The 17459-nt window shown below is 40.1% G+C and overlaps 2 protein-coding genes across 2 annotated transcripts; one reads left to right on the forward strand and one right to left on the reverse strand.

Moving 5' to 3' along the window:
- The first annotated feature begins 199 nt into the window (after window positions 1-199).
- Window positions 200-4700, forward strand: LOC133483092 (troponin T, cardiac muscle isoforms-like). The gene is made up of 10 exons (XM_061783703.1): window positions 200-614; window positions 710-725; window positions 1141-1204; window positions 1301-1417; window positions 1497-1574; window positions 2420-2521; window positions 2605-2711; window positions 2785-2875; window positions 3318-3358; window positions 4550-4700. The coding sequence occupies exons 4-10, from the start codon at window positions 1319-1321 to the stop codon at window positions 4587-4589; spliced, it is 558 nt and encodes a 185-aa protein (XP_061639687.1). The 5' UTR covers window positions 200-614; window positions 710-725; window positions 1141-1204; window positions 1301-1318; the 3' UTR covers window positions 4590-4700.
- A 1769-nt stretch (window positions 4701-6469) lies between these two features.
- LOC133483562 (plakophilin-1-like) lies at window positions 6470-17446 on the reverse strand. Its single transcript, XM_061784958.1, is given in 15 exon segments — window positions 6470-6694; window positions 6847-6931; window positions 8075-8261; window positions 8628-8781; window positions 9768-9938; window positions 10007-10183; window positions 10824-10941; window positions 11787-11955; window positions 12605-12812; window positions 13647-13788; window positions 13919-14229; window positions 14231-14287; window positions 15076-15152; window positions 16826-17150; window positions 17231-17446. Coding segments are annotated over 15 exon segments (2331 nt in total). The 5' UTR covers window positions 17306-17446; the 3' UTR covers window positions 6470-6619.
- Window positions 17447-17459: the final 13 nt, after the last annotated feature.

Below are 17459 nucleotides of genomic sequence, written 5' to 3' on the forward strand. Positions count from 1 at the left end.
AATGACAGACAGGGCACTTCATAAGGTACCCCTGCAAGTCCCGATGACATCCAATATTATGTTTGTTAGTTTGCCATTTGTCAATCTCCCTTGATGAATTGTTTAAAATGTTTTTATTGACTTAAATTACTCAAAATACACAAATAAGTAAAGATTCACATCACTTAGCGTCCACTTGTAACACTGAGGCTGAAATGACTCGTTTTTGGGAAGGCAGTTCTGTCTCGTGCAAATAATTGTAATAAATAATTTTTCTGAACCGTCAAATGACTATTTTCCCCAAAAGTGGCTAGCGACAGATCAAGCAACGTTTTCCAACCCTTCAATTGAATAAGAAAAAGTGACAAGTAACAAATGTAGCAAATTTTCCGTTCTATTGACTAAAAAAGGTGACTAGCAACATTTCCAAGCCATCTGGCAGATCCATGCTTGTGGCGCATGCAGCGGACACATGGCAAAACACAAATCCCAGCCGAACAGTCCAGTATTCGCTGTTGATTGGACGAGTGGAGACGTCATTCAAAAGCATGAGAAAGTGTCTCCAAACTTTTGACTCTTTTTAACTGGAGTGTTTTTGTGCCTTGCAATAGATGACAGCGAGGAAAATGAAGAAGGTACACAGCACTGACTATATCACATATAGCAATAAAAATGAATCATATCTTATTAAAATATTTTTGGCATCTTTTTTTTTTTTTACACGTAAAAGACGCCAGGAAGAAAAAGTAAGAGATGATGTTTCATTCATAATGTGTTATTATAATTCATAATTTTACATTATTATTATTATTATACCGGTATACAATGCATTATTCTTTATTATAATTTAGAATGTTTTATATTATTTGTAGTTATAATTGTTGAAAATGTTTTTGATTTTATATATATTAATATACATCATTATATAATATTTTTCCATTAGAATTTATATCATTATATGTATGTGATTTATTTTTATTTTTATTATTTTTTACATAAGATAGCATTCATATTTAATATATATTTTAAAATCATCATTGTTGTATTATTATTATTATTATTATATGCATAGTACTATAAACACATTTATTATCATTATGACATTGTTATTCCTATCATATATATTAAATATTTTTTTTTATTATTACAATTCCTGATCAGGCCTGGTTTTGTTCCCTGTTTGGCTGCCCCCAAAATCCCAGATGGAGAAAAAGTGGACTTTGACGTGAGTTGAAGTTATTATTTCTGTCATGATGATTGATTGATTGATTGATTGACTGATTGATTGGCTGACCGGTCATGCGTGCACATCATCTTTCAGGACATCCACCGCAAGCGAATGGAGAAAGACCTGACGGAGCTCCAGACTCTGATCGAGGATCACTTTGAGAAGCGCAAGAAGGAGGAAGAGGAGCTCCTCAGCCTCACCGACCGCATAGTGAGGTTCCCCCGTCACCTCCGGATGACATCATCAACCGGCGACCCCCTTCCATTTCTCTGCTTTGCGACTTTATTAGGAGAAGCGCCGGTCCGATAGAGCCGACCAGATGAAGATCAGAGCGGAGAGGGAAAAAGAACGACAGACGAAAATGGCCGTAAGTCCAGTCCTTAGTGGTCCGCGTCTCGGTTTACGACATAAGCACATTTTTCTCAATGGGGTTTGGTTTGGGAAAAAAACTCCAAGCAGTCATATGCAAAAAAAACAATTATAAATAAATAAATATCAATGTTGATAAACAAGAGAAGAATAACGGACCGGTTGCAACATTTTGAAATTACCTAATAAATACTTTGTTTCATTTTAAACCAATATATCGACTCATTTTCTGAATTTTGTACCTAATAAATCTACTAATCTCCAGCATTTTATTACCCAATATAAACTGACCAGTTTGCTTGATTTTGTACCTAATGAAACGGCTTGTTTGCTACTTTTTTAAAATAAAAAATCATTACTTTCCTGTATTTTGTACCTAATTAAAACACATTCACTGCCATTGACGGCTTTAGATGTTAAATATCCATGTTAACTGAGAAGGCTGGCAGTGAAGGAGTTTTAAGTGAGTCATTTATTGTACTTTGCACTCATTGGACTAGTTAGCAACATTTTGTAACTAATAAATGGACTTGTTTGCACCTTTTTTATTAACAAATGTGTTTCATTTAGTACCAAACAAATTGACTAATGTGTGACAATAAACTGACTAGTTTCTTGCATTTTGCATCTAACGAACTGACTACAACATTTATTGTAATATTATTATTACAGAGGTTTCTTGCTCAGAACTAAAAATTGAAAATCGGCTATCAGTTGACTCCCAAGTGACGCTCTATGTTTATTATTTATGATTGCTATTTGACGTTGAAATCAAAGCAACATAAAAACGTAGCTTCTGATTGTGAAACTTGTCATATTTCATATTCCGTATTTTTTTTCCAGGAGGAGAAAGCGAGGAAGGAGGAGGAAGAGGCCAAGAAGAAAGCCGACGACGACGCCAGGAAGAAGTTGATCCTGAGCAACCTGAGCTTCACCGGCTATAAAGTAACCCGATATTATTATCCCGTATTATTATGGTTCTTCATCTATATTAGGTGTTCCTAATACTTTGGCTGTGGGTCGGGCAGACGCAGACGGGAACAAAGCGACAAACCGAGCGAGAAAAGAAGAGGAAGATTCTCAACGACCGCCGCAAGGAGTTAAACATTGATCACCTGAGGGAGGACAAAGTCAGGTAGAGATCTGGCAATCAATCAATCAATCTATCACTTTAACCTTCTGTCTATGTATGTGTCTACTCTATGCAGGGAAAAGGCCAAAGAGTTGATGGATTGGATGCGGCAGCTGGAAGCGGAGAAGTTTGACCTTCAGTACAAATACATGAAGCAGAAATACGAGGTGACTCAATCATACTGAAGCATTACGATATATTACAACACAATATTTTGTGCCTAATAAACTGACTAACTTACCATATTTTGGACCTAAAACATTGACTAGATTGCTACATTTTGTACCCAGTGAACAATGTACCACAATGTGACTGCAACTTGAGATACGAGCACTGTTTGGTGGCAGGGAACTTAGCTCAAAAGGTATCACCAAAAAAATAAAAAATAATAATAATAATTCTTCAAGATGAATCATGCCACTTCCAGTTTAGGTTTACTGTCAAACTAAACATACAACAAAGAGGATTACACTGTATGTTGGCTTTTGTACCTAATAAACTGACAAGCAGTTTGTACTATAAACTGGTCAATTTGCAGGATTTCGTGCCTGATAAATCGACACATTGTTGTATAGTGACGTGACTTAACGTATAACTGCACACATGCAGGTGACTGTGCTGAGGAACCGCGTCAGTGACCATCAGAAAATGTGAGTACAATCACTATTCCTACTTTCAAAAGAAATAATCAATCAACGATGACAGATGCTCAGATCAATAGATAATCTCATGTGCAAATAAACAGTGAGAGGGTTTTAACAAGGCGGCGGGCCCCTTAGCAGCTGCAAGGGTCAGCTGCCTGCCAGCTAAGTGGGCTACGTGGGGGCTTAAGTAGGACAAAAAGGTGCCTCAAGTGAGACTGCGACAAACACATGTGTAGAGGGTCCCAAGGGGAGCGTGGGGGTTAGGGGTGGGGGCGGGGAGGTACAACAGCTGAAAGGTCTTAAGTGCAACACGATCATTTGGTGACCCCGACGCCATCCAAATCACGCCGGACACCCCCTCGGACTACTGATACGCTGCCTATTTAGCTCGTTGAGTCATTGTTGGATATGAACAAGAGTGGTCGCTAAAAACAACAGCGAGTCATTAGCCGCTAACTGCTAATTTCAGTCAACAGTGGATGTATTCTGCTCACTTACTCCTGTATGAAAACAATTACAAATTAATGAATAAAATGTTAGCCAGCTAGCAGTTTCCCCTGCCCAGTCACTTGTTGCTAGGCAGAATTGGTAGGGACATAAAAATATGCGCACCAAAAAAACTGAGGATCATACGTTGCTACTTAACTTTATGTGTCATTGTTGCATACAAACAACATTTTCCGCTGAAAACGACAGCCAGTCAGCAGTGAATGTATGCATTTGCTCCCGTAGGAATACAATCATAAACTATAGAATTAAAACGTTAGATAGCTATAATTTTATCCTGCCAGGTTGCTTCACTTGTTGCTAGGCGGAACTGGAAGGTGCATAAAAATGAGAGTTTCAAAACACTGATGAACAGATTATTTAGCCCATTGTGTCAATGTTATTTATAAAGAATCTTTGATAAAAACAATAGGGGGTTGTTAGCCGCTAACTGCTAACAACCGTTAACTGTCAATGTACACAGTTACTCACGTATGACTAATCACATAACTAAAGAATGTTTCCATAAACATTAGATAGCTAGCTTCACACACTTTCAAGGTCACTTGTTGCTAGGCAGAATGAGTAGTGGCGTAAAAATGTGTCCCCCAAAGCAACAGCGGACTGTTAGCCGCTAACTGCTAACAACAGACAACAATGAATGTCCGCATTCACTTTTGATTTATTTATTTTTTTACTTTTGTTTGTCAGTTCAAAGGGCAGCAGGAGCAAACGAGGCCTGAGGAAGTAACAACACCCTAATGTTTCCTCATAAGTTGCCTTACTTGATAAATATAATAAATCATCTTCATGATTGTCTGTGAAATCAAGTGCATGCGTGAATAAAAGTGTCACAATGACATCATTTGCGTCTGTGTGTTTCTTTAACTTGTGAGAACTGAAAGGCTCTAATGACAAATCATCATCATTATTAATTATTATTATTATTATTTTTGCAGCCTTGCTCTTTTTTAAACAAGTGCCAATCAGGTTTTCTTTTGATGTCTGCTCCACTTTTAACTCACTTGTTGGATGTTGGACTGAATAAATGGGCTACTTTTGTTGCATTTTTCTACCTCATTAATTGACTGGACTGCTGCATTTGGCGCTTTTTTTTTTTAATCAACCAGTTTACTCCATTTTGTACAGAATCAACTATTGAGAAACATTTTGTACATAATAAATCAACTAATTTGCTACATTTGGGGCCTAATTAATTTACTAATACTATTACTAACACACAAATACTGTCTTGTTAGTTGCATTTTGTGCACCTAATAAATTGACAAGTTTGCTGCATTACGTACTTAATAAGCTGATGTGTTACAAATAGAATTTCAAACATTTTGAAACAAATCAACCGACTGTTTGATAGCTGCATTTTGTACTTAATAAAATGACAAGATTTCCTTCATTTTGTAACTAGACTGGTTCGGTGTATTGTGTACCTAATAAATGGACTAATTTGCTCCATCTTATTTTAACCCACGGTGCCATCTGTAGGCTCGATTGGGGCACTACCCTGCTTGCCCCTGCCTAGAACAGTCTCAACTGATATATACTCCAACGGTATGAAGTCATGATGCTTTTTATAGGCTGCACCCATGCAGACTATTCTTTCTTTTACAAGCACACGAATGAGTTTAAAATAAAACCTCGTAAATTGTAGGCATCATCCGTGAGACCATGGGCGCCTCAAAGGTAAGCTGAGGTCAAAAGTTAAGCGATCGACCCGGAGGGCAGAATGGAAAGACGTGCTACTCTTTTTCGCGCAAGCCAGACAGGTGCGACTTGACAGCCAATGAGAAGTCAATTAGTGACGTTTGCCCCCGACAACTGCATTTTGTACCTCATAAAATGACTATTGCATTTCAAAATAAATGGAATTGCTCCATTTTTTAAATTAAGCAGTTAATTGACGAGTTTGATGTGTTTCATTACAAATAGATCAATGTGACATCTTGTACCACTTAAATTTCCTACAGTATTTTATTTCATTTTGTAACTCATAAAATGACACATTCACTGCATTTTGAACCTTAATTTAATGATTACTATTAATATTAATTGACTAGTTTAGCAATTTTCACCTGATAAAACTTTTTTTTTTAGTCATTTTTTAGTCTAATAAATTGTCGAACTGACACTCTTTTGTGAAAAACTTCCCGCATTTTGTACCAAACAAATGGACCAATTTGCTGCATTTTACTGAAAAAAAAATTGAACTTCGCTGCAATTAATGTCTAATAAATTGGTTAATTTACTATTTATGTATTTAATAAATGGAAACATTTTCTACATTTTGTACCTAATAAATGGACTAATTTACACCATTTGATATACTGTGTAATTAACCAACCTGCTAGCTAAATTTTGTACTGAATAAACTGGCAAATGTTTAGCATGTTTGACAAATTAACTGACAAGTTTGCTCACTGGATAGGCTGCCAGATTGAGTATCTAATAAATAAGCTAATTTGCTCCATTTTATTGCATTTTGTACCTAATTAACTGACACAATTGTTATACTTAAGTACCTCGTAAAGGTAAGCTGAGGTCAAAAGTTAAGCACTCAACAAGGAGGGTAGGAGAAAGAAGTGTTTTTCTTTACAGCCAATGACCAACAGTCAATTAACAGCATGTTTCGCCCCTCTAAAACTTTATTGACACTTTCTTTAAAAAACAATTGCTCACCAATTCAATTACATAGGGAGTTTAAAAAAACACAAAATAAAATGACAAAGGTTGTTAGCGCACGCGGTGTGGGTGGGGCCCCGCGTGCTAGTCGATCACTTGAAGCGACTTGTGGGCCGCCGCGGTGATGTCATTGACAAACGACGACTTGTTCATCCCTTGCTGTGGAACAAAAATCAAAAACACAAAATCAGTGCAACCTCCGGAGAAAGCCTCCTTTCCAACCTGCGTTACCGCATTCCTGGGAACGTAATCCTGGGAGCCATTTCTCACAAATACCAGCGAGAGGCGTGGAAGCAGAGACACGAACTCACCTTCTTCAGGAGGCTTTGGATGTCCTTGTCAGACCACAACTGGTAGAGAAACGCAGATGCTGCCTTGCTGGATTTGGGGAAATATCTGAGAAAAACATGCACGATCAAGAGGAAATGTTAGCGATTTAAATGGAGTACACACATAGCGACAACCAGGCCGAATTTGAGCATTTTCCCTCCTTTTCCAATCAAATACAGCAATGGCCCAATCGTCAGCTGTCTCAAAAAGATTGTCCTGAGAGATTTTTCAGAAATCGGTCAGGGCCGACAATCATAAACGTTAAATTTGTTCAATATGTGTACAATCGTAAGTCCTTGTGTATGTGGTCAACACAGTTGGGCCGAGACACGGATTCGGTATCACGTGAAACGGAATGGTAGCCAATTAAGCGAGCTACACACAAATTTAGCAAAGGTCCAATTGTCGGATTTCTCTAAAAGATTGTCCTGAGAGGATATCCTGTGGTGTGCAGTGTGAAAAGAGTGATTTTTTTTCTCTGTTGATCAGTTGCGCCGACAATCGGAAATGTTAAACCTGTTCACTATGGAAAATCCTCGTGTTGAGTTTTGATACTTTGCAAACTGTCCAAAAATTTAACTAATACACACATAATGACAACCGGGCTAAACTTGAGCATTTTCCCTGCTTTCCAATCATAGGCCTAATGGTCAGATGTCTGTAAAAGATTATCCTGAGCGATTATACTGTGGTGTGGGGTGTGTTAAGAGTGATTTTTCCTCCAATTTGAAATGGTCGGTGCTGAGAATAATAAATATTATGACGTGAAACTGAACAATGATGATTGAGCCAATTAACCAGGGAATACACATACAATCTGGCCGAAATCGAGCATTTTTCTTCTGTTCTGATCAAAGGCTCGATTATCGGATGTCTCTGAAATATTTTCCTGAGTGATTATCCTGCTGTGTGCAATCTGTTAAGAGCGAGTTTTTCTCTGTTTGGAAAGCGTGCGGTGTGTTGAAACAGATTATCATCCACAAAACTCGAAAAACGGGGCTGACGTTTATTGCTAATCTTTCTTCTTTTTTGTATTTTCCGGCAGCCTCGATTCCGGCTATCTGGAGTACACCACACATTTTACAGGCAGTAAATACAATTATTTCTTTCCCCAATCACTTGTCAGGTCTCTCACATCGTTTAAGATGTTCAAAATCAGCAAGTGTGTACTCTGCTTGAGTGTATTTTTATTTATTTTTTTTTACTCACTTGTTTTGGCTGAACTCGTTGAGCGAGTTGATTAAGCCGCCGTTCAGCAGGCGCTTGCCGCTCTCGGGCTCCTTGGCTACCAGGAAGTTGGCCGTCTGGCACGCCATGGCCAGCGTGTCGTCCGACTCGTTGCCTTCCTTGGTGCCCGCGCCCAGGACGCCCAGTAACTCGGGCAATACCTTGCGAGCTGCGACACAACAAAATGTCAGACATCAACACATTTCGTAGAAGTTATCAACATTTAACAAGTCTACACTTGTAAAATTGTTTTGTTAGTTAGTTATACTATCAATTGACAAGTTAGTTACCATTTTGTACCTAATAATGACTTATTTGCTCCAATTAGTACCTAATAAAGTGACTCAGTCATTCCATTTCGTACCTAATAAACAGACAAATTTGATCCGTTTTATAACTCACACGTAAGATGTACGATGTTCCAAATAGACTTGGGATTATCTTTTTTTTTTTTTTTTGCAATAGCATTTTAATGCCTCCCTTTGTTGTAGGAAATCCTGAATTGTGGTACACTCGCGCTGATGCCATTTCTCACCCAAGATGCCCTGCAGGTTGGGGTTCTTGCTGAAGTTCCGTAACAGGGCCACCGCGTTCCTCTGCAGGGTGACTTTGTTTGACTTCAAAAGTGGAGTGATGACCTGCAGGCCGTCAAGCTTCTGCACCACCGTCTGGCTCATGACGTTGGACACCTGAACACAAGCCGGAAACAAAAGTGGATTTGTGAAAACGACTGAACTTCAATGAAGTCCCGTTTATTGTTGCGAATACCTTCCACACCCAACCGCAATAGGTGAAAATACCCCATAAAGAGAAACCATGTAATTATTTTAAATACTATATAGTTTTACCAGTCCTACAGACTACATTAAAAGTTATTAAAATAACTTTTTAAACATTGTAAACATATTCAAACTAAAAAAAACAATTTACAGAAAATACTGTAATTATTGTAGTTCCTGTATATTAGATATATGCCTTTAAGAGGCGTGGTCTGGTAGGCGATACAGACCGACCCCTGCCGCAAACAGCGAAAATCCGAATAATTTATGCCCCCTAGCACCCTTAAAATTGGTTTGTAACTGCCTATAGATAGTTATAAAACTGAGAGGATCATAAAGCACCAACGCCATGCATCTAGCATGTACACAATCATGAACCCATGGTACATAAACGACTTTATTCAGTAATTAAATTATTCAAGACAAACAAACCACCTTCACAGGAGGTTTATCAATAGTATTAGCGAGCATTGGAGAGTAGCAGAAACATATTTGCACTTTCACTTTTGACGGTGCATAACATGCATTCAAAGGCTGCCAACAAAACAGGAAATCTCAAATGCAGACAAAAAAAAACACGTCAATGAATTAAACCTAACAACAACACCAAGATTCCACCACATGGAGCTAAAGAAATCATTGTATTGCTTTGACCTGAGCATAAAAACAGTGAATAGCTGAGATTTTCAGCAACTAATGGAGGATAGGTTCCTCCACCCAAAAAAAATCAGTGAACATGGAAATTTGCGAATGCTGACCCGTGTACATGCGGTGGTTCACTGTACTGTAAAACCTCATAATAAAAGATCGCTTTAAAAAAGTCACATACCAAATAAACAATAAAACGCGATGTCGCGGAAGAACACTGTAAATCTTAAACACGATTGAGTGCTTACGATGCCATCCTGTGCAGTGAGGTTCTGCAGAGCTCCGCAGCAGGCTTCCTGGGTTTCCTCCCGATGACTGGAGTCTAGTAAGGACAAATAGTTCTGCAGGGTTTTGGAGTGGAGGAGCCAGCTGGCCCCAGTAGGGCTGGGGTCCTCCGCCACTGGGAAGTCGAAGTAGCGCTAAACAAAGCGGTGGAAGTTCGTCACTGGATGGGATCAATCGGTTGGTGGAGAAAACGCCGTCTTACCTTGCTGTCGGAGCCTTTGCTGGGCGGACTGAAGCAGCTGATGGGCCCGGCGTCGCCCTGACTCTCCACCGGGCCGACAGGCTTGGCCAGTGCCGTGATGCGGTTGAACAACGCCGGGGCCTCTGCCTCCAGCTCAAAGGTGAGGTTGTGCAGGATGCACGCGCAGTTCTCCGCACACTGTTTTGAAAACATTTGAATCGGTTACACACATATCACCAATTATTGATTATCGGATGGCTCTGAAAGATTATTCCAAGTCATTTTCCTGTGTTTTGGTGTGTGTTAAGAGTGCGGTTTTATCTGCTGGAAAATGGTCGGAGCTATTGTAAATGTGAAACCTGTTCAATATTTACAATCACAAATACTCATGTGTCGTCAACACTGACTTTGGCCGAGCCGTGGACTGGTTGGTGACATGGTGGTTGTGGCCTGAAATAGCCATTAAGCAGAGTACAAATGTACTGAAAATCAGGCCGAGAGTGAGCATTTAACTCCCTTTCAATCAAAGTCAGCAAAAGTCCAATTGTCGAAAGTCTCAGAAAGATCATCCTGAGTGATTATCCCGTGGTGTTGAGTGGGGTAAACAGGATATTTCCTCCCTGATCTGCTGGGAAAATGGTCAGGGCTAACAATTGGAAATGTTAAACCTGTTTGATATTTAAGCTCACAAATCCTTATTTGTGTGGACAAAACCAATTTCGTCCGAACCGCGGACTCCATGATTGTGAAGTGATATATCAAAATTATTTTGTTCTGTACCCTACTTCATCTACGCCTACGTCTTAATTTGGTGGTGACTCTACATCGACACACCCACCTTATCATCTGTCCTGCCAGCATCCACGCAGTCTTGAAGGTAAGCGACTAAAGAGTCCACCAAACCTTGACATTTCCTCATGGTCTGCCGGTTGCTGTGCTTTGCGCTGCTGAGGTTTCTGTCCCAATGCAAAAAAAAGACAATAAAATAAGATAAATTAATGATTCAGAAACTGCTCCACTTTTATGTAACAGCGGTGTTCATTTACATAATAACCGTTCCCACACTGAGTTTCCTCGCCTATTACATAATTGGCTTGGCTGGGATCCACAGACACTTTCACGTTACTGACTGTCTGAAATACTGGGCAAAGATCCAGAGCCACTTTTACACTACTGACTGTCTGAAATACTATCATGCAGAAACAGTCACAACCCCATGGGTGCCACGCTGTCATTTCAAAGCTAAAAGGTAAGCAGATCTGCATGGAGTTTTGTTGGATGCTACTTTCCTGACGCAGCTACTAACAGACCATCTACTCTGCTGAAACAATTTGCCTGTATTCCCAAACATTTAGCATTGTGTGTAAATGCCAATAGGTGAGTTTAATGGCTAAATACCGTAAAGTGCTAGTGCGCATATTTGGTTGCCCAAGTCTGTTATTAAAGCTAGTATGATAGCTAATCCTATTGATTAGCCTCATGTGAAGGTGGTTTGTTTGTGTTGAGTAATTACACTACTTAATACAGTTGTTTATGTAACATTGGTTCATGACTGTGTACATGCTACATATATGGCGTTAGTGTTTTACGATCTTCTTCTTTGCCGCAATAACATATCCCTGTAGGGTAGGGCGAGGGAGGACATACTCGCTCACGTCTATGAGAAAGGACTGTCCTCTCAAGAAATTAGGGTGTGCAAATTGTTCTCTAATTCTTGATCTTTGGGTAATTTTATTGCAAACATGTGAAAGTGGTTAATTTCACATTTGCAGTAAAATGGTTTATTGGGTAACTGTTTTACCGCAGACAGCCGGTGGCGTGAAAGAAGGACTCGTGATCCGGGCCGCTGGCTGTGCCCTGGTCTGGGCTCGTGCTGTAAGGCAGCACGACGCGCTCCATCAGGATGGGCAGCGAGCTCTTCAGCAGGTCCGTCTTCAGGCTGTTGGCGGATGACAAATTCCACAGAAGACCTGGAGGGAGACAAAAGGAACATCACTGCTTACAACATCCGCAAAGCATTCACAGAGCTTCACTTTTTTCACGTTTTGTTGTGTTACACCCTTATTATAAAATGAATTTTGAGTTGAAACAATTTATCCAATACTCCCTCATCACTATATGGGGATTTTGATATAGCGGCCTATATTGTTAAACTAGATAGTCAAAATAGTTTCAGCCCTAGAATCTACTATATATAGGCCACTACAGTATATAAAAATCCCCGCCTCTTAAATGAATATATCTAACACACAAAGGCTACAATAAGCACTCTATTTATTTTGTGTTAGCAATTTGTTGTGTGTGTTCAAATACAATGTTTACAATAATGAGTTGAAATGTGTTTAAAGCGTGTGGGAGAGGTGAAATTATGTGCATAAAAACTTTTTTTTTTTTTTTTAAATCTCTATATTACGGATCTGGAACCTATGCCCCGCAATTAACAGGGCCTCACTGTATTCCATTATGGAATAAGGCTGTAACAAAAAGTGAAGCACTGTAAATACTCTCCGGACGCACTGCATTAATACTCAGTTGCTGTATTCGAAAAGCGCCAACACTAGAATAGCTGTCTCGTGATTTACAGAAGGATTAATGGGTGGGAGTAACGGGGTGTTCTACCTGTGAGCTGCTTCTGGATCTCAGCGGAGTCGGTTTCTTGGAGCAGCGCCACGGCAGACGCGATTCCGCCACAACGCTGGATCTCCTTCTTGTTGTCGTTGTTCTTGAAGGAGAGGTTACGCAGGGCGGCCGAGGCCGTCTGGCTGAGGGCCACGTTGGGGCTCTGCAGCAGCGCCACCAGCGGAGCGATGCCGTTGTGCTTCAGCACCTGGTGTAGGATATTTAAGTATACCATATTAAATCATCCATCCGTTTTCCATAGCATTTGCAGCCAGTTGCATAGCACGTACACACAAATTATTCACAGTCGCATTCACACCTATGGACACTTTAAAGTCTTTGAAGAACACAACATGCATGTTTTTGGAATGTGGGAGGAAGTCAGAGTACCCGGAAAAAAACCCACACAAGCATGGGCACAACATGCAAGGCTCACACAGGAAGGCGGAAACCGAGATTTGAACCCAGAACTTTGAGAATTTTTACTCTGACATCAGGTGACTCACCCAGAAAATGTGGGGTTATTTTTCTAATTAAATAGAAATTAATAAATTGTACATGTATCATATCATCATATAAAAAAACAAAAAACAAAGCCTTTTGTTAAAAAAGTGTTTAAGCCTTCTGAGCATCGGAAAAAAAGCAAAAATAGAAAAATAATAAAGTAAAAAAGTAACTGAACATAAAATGTAAAACTACAAAACATGAATATAGAAATGTTACAAATACAGAGAAAATATTAAATAAAGTAAGAAAAAAATGTAAAAACAATAGGTTAAAAATAATGCAATCAAATTGCAGTACATCAAATCTTAAAATAAAATAAAAAAGTATAGATTTAAAAATGAAGTTACACTTATTAAATACAATACCCTAGGGTACAAATATTGATTAAATTTAAATTTTGAAAAGTAAAAAATATATATAAATATATAGTATTAATCTGGGCAGCTTCACTGTGTAAAAAGTGGTTAGCACATCTCAGTAACAATGTGAACTTTGAAGCTATAGCGCTTATCTCCAAGCCAGCGAGATAATTCACCTCTTCCTTGGCCTTGTCGTCACTGAAGGTCATGTGTTGGATATAGGAGGCTCCGCAGTGTTGGTATTTCACGTCCTCGTTGGACAGGAACTCCACGGCCTCCTTCATGGTGATGTCAGCCAACGCGCTGTTTCCGCTCGACCTGCGAGTACAATAAGAGGGATGTTGCGAAAGCATGATTTGGGTAACATTCATCCGAAACCCTAACCCCTACCCTACAAAAATGGTTCTAGCTTAGTGGTGAAGAAGTGCACTGTATCATCCTCTCTTACCTAGAATCCACTTTGCCGGGCAGCTTGCTTTGCTTGGTGTTACTATCCACAGCCAAAGGCTTGGATTGCGTTTTGCTGATGTCAAGCGGCGTGCTGACAAAGTGTTGAGTGTTGCTCGTGAAGTTGTTACTACTGCTGAGCATCTCCGTCCTGTAGGTGCTGCGTTTGGAGAGGAACCTCTGCGGAGGCTGGTGGCGTTCGACCAGGGAGCGCCGCCAGCCTTGGTCGGCCACGTCGCGGTTGGGGGCCGCCCAGCCGACGGGGGCGTAGCCGTACTCGTAGCGACGCCCGATGGTGTTAGTGGTCTTGGCCTGCGGCGCTCGCCGTGCTGTTGAATGACTGGCGGTTGATGCTTTTCTCGAGAGGGAGCTGCCGGGACGACAAGCGTGGTGGAGGAGAACAAATGTATTGCATTTACATGCATTTGTATACATCAAATTATTAACCATAACCCATTAACCCACAAACCCTAACGATATGGATTGTGATACTTTCGACTAACACTAACTCAAAACGGGAACCCGACCAACCATAATCCTAACCAGAAACATATGAACCTTAACAGTACTAATCTTTGTACCTTGTAAGCCAAACAACCCTACCCTTACTAACTTTAACCTACTACTACTACCCTTATAAACTTTAACCCTACCAATCATTAACCCAAATTTAGCTCCAAAATTGCATTTCTCAATAGACGATATGTCGTGATAAAGTTTCGGGCATTTCAAAAATGCTTCCACGAGTTGAAAGGTTCTCACCACCGCATCTCACTTTGCGTCCTGTTTTGCACCTGCCTTTCAGACGCGTTATTTAAAGACGCAAAATCAGCCATCGCATTTTCTCTCTGGTTAAAATTAATCCATACTCCTCCCAGAAAGCTCAAAATGAACTGCGCTGCAATTTTGCAAGTTTGGCAGAGGCAATCCTGGTTGCGCCCGGTTTGTAGATCAGAACAGAATCAAGTTCGCGCCTGTTTATGCATGCACAAACCTTTCGTAAATCACGCCAAAAGCCTACTAGCCCTACCAAACCAGACTCTTATAAACCCCTAACTCTATTAACCACACTAATCCTACTAACTCTAAAGCCTAACCCTGCCAACCCTTAACACTAACCCTAAACCCAAGTAACAGTAAAGTTTCAGAAGTACTCACAGTTTTTGGGTAATCATTTCCAAAGAACACATTTTCATTAGAGACGCTGGACTCGTAAACTACGTCATTCAAAGGGCCTGAAGAGGAAAAAAAAAAAGCAAGGGTGTTATCAGTCAAAAGCGAATATTGCAGCCACAGATTTATTACCTCAGTCCTTATTGCGCTTATTCCTACAGACCGAGTAGTGACTGCTCTGTGGTTCAAAGTTGTTGGAACTAATAAGTAACAACATTCCTAAAAGAATGGGCAGAGGCAGGCACATCTAACGTCTCACAGCGATGTTTATACTCAAAAGTTAGGGCGCGTACAGTTCAAAAAGAGGTTAGTAATAGTAATGAGACGGAAATTAGAAGAACCTGTTTGTTCAAAGCTACACTGCCTGATTTGACGATACACAACTGCAACATACTGAGAGCGTCTCTAACGTGCTATATTATTACAGGTATGACATATTAAAATATATTCTCACCACCTTTTGGAACGTTGAATTGTAAACAGTCTAGCTTACGCAATATCTCAACAGCCTGATGAAGGGCATATTATTGATTATTTCTTTCTTATAAAAAAATCATTTGTTTGACTGTGGGACATTCTCTGCAAAGTAATAAAATAGGACTAACAACACTTTACTATAAAATACCACTGGGTGAGATTTAAAGCATTGTAACAGTAAAAAAATAAACAAAATAAAAAATAAGAAATTTTTAAAAAAAAGCAATATAATAGTAAAATATTAGTATAGTGCTTATAGTGACAAAATAATATTAAAACACTAAAAATAATGCATTATAAAAATGCAGATGCAGTCTTGCACAAATGGTACTAAACCGTTGGTCAAATTTTGTTTTTCTTTTTTTTGACTGCAGGAAATTTAGAGCAATGTCATAATATAACAACATCTTAAGCAGAAGTGGCTATTGTGCTGATATAGTCACTAAATACTATAAAGTTTAGGAATATTAAAACCTGATTTATGTGTGGATAAAATGACTTTGTATTATTGTATACTCTTCTACAAGCATTTTTTCTTCCATCCATCCATCCATTTTCTGAGCCGCTTCTCCTCACAAGGGTCGCGGGGGTGCTGGAGCCTATCCCAGCTATCATCGGGCAGGAGGCGGGGTACACCCTGAACTGGTTGCCAGCCAATCAGAGGGTACATACAAACAAACAACCAGTCGCACTCACAGTCACAGAGTATTCAATTAACATGGCATGTTTTTGGGATGTAGGAGGAAACCGGAGTGCCCGGAGAAAACCCACGCAGGCACGGCGAGAACATGCAAACTCCACACAGGCGGGGCCGAGGATTGAACCCCGCTCCTCAGAACTGTGAGGCAGACGCTCTAACCAGTCGTCCACCATGCCGCCACATATTTTCTTGTTTAAAATAATTTTTAAAAATTTGTTTGGCTGGAGGAGATTTACAGCAATGTAATAAAATAGTAAAATATGACAGCAATGTCAAATACAAAATACAAGTAGGTATTGTGGCTTAAAAAAAAACAAACAAAAAAAATATAAAAATAAAAAATATTATGTAACAATACCATACCCCAATCTTGCACTCTAAGTAATAACTGGAGGGTATTACACCTTGTTCCATTATGATTCAAATCCATCTACTACAATGCAACTTTTTGCTGGGCTAATTGGTATGTGCAGTATTTTTTGTTTGTTTCAGGTTATACAGCAAGGCAAATAAACAGATGTTTCCGCAACGCTGAAAGAATTGGTAAAATTTTCTTACTGGTGGGAGTCAAGGAGGTCGAGCCAGTCCTGCTGCTGCTAGAGTGCCTGGACCTGGTCCTCTGCAGGCTCTGCACCTGCTCCAGGACACGCTGCTCTCCGGAGCGGTGCCGCTGGTGGCTCGAGGGCAGGGCCAGAGAGGTGTCGTCCACCGCGGCGACGGACAGGGCCGATTTGAGCGGCAGGGCGCCGGCCATCGCTACCGAGGTTCCGAGGCTCTCGCGACAAGGGGGCTGACGGAGTCGAGTCGGGCAGGGCTGGTAGGCAGGCGAGGGACTGAGGGAGGAACCTGGAGGAGGGCTGGCGCACCTTGGCCAGACCGCGCCCTGAGTGACACACAGTGGAGTTGCAGTTTTCAGTTTTTTTTTTTTTGCTTTGGGTGTGTCGACAGCACTGAATAGCGCACCTGGTTTACCAGTTTCACCTGCTGGAAGACAAAAGTACAACAATCAAAATGTGGTTTCATTCGCCCTATTGCCATAACGGTAGCCCAAACTGACTAAACCAAAAATAGTAAAATATGCAAAACATTGGGGGGAAAAAATGAAACACAAAGAAGCTAGTTTCTTTCAGTCATTTTACAGCATGTTGACATTTAGGTCAATCACAGAAATTAAGCTGCCCTCAAGTGGTGA

This window comes from Phyllopteryx taeniolatus, chromosome 9 (assembly GCF_024500385.1).
Source record: "Phyllopteryx taeniolatus isolate TA_2022b chromosome 9, UOR_Ptae_1.2, whole genome shotgun sequence".
Taxonomy (NCBI): Eukaryota; Metazoa; Chordata; class Actinopteri; order Syngnathiformes; family Syngnathidae; genus Phyllopteryx; species Phyllopteryx taeniolatus.

Excerpts from the sequence above, each read along its gene's own strand:
- LOC133483092 (XM_061783703.1), top strand. The coding sequence starts at position 1,319 with ATGGAGAAAGACCTGACGGAGCTCCAGACTCTGATCGAGGATCACTTT. Across the intron at positions 1,575-2,419 it reads AACGACAGACGAAAATGGCC|GAGGAGAAAGCGAGGAAGGA; the intron begins GTAAGTCCAGTC and ends TTTTTTTTCCAG. Across the intron at positions 2,522-2,604 it reads TGAGCTTCACCGGCTATAAA|ACGCAGACGGGAACAAAGCG; the intron begins GTAACCCGATAT and ends TGGGTCGGGCAG.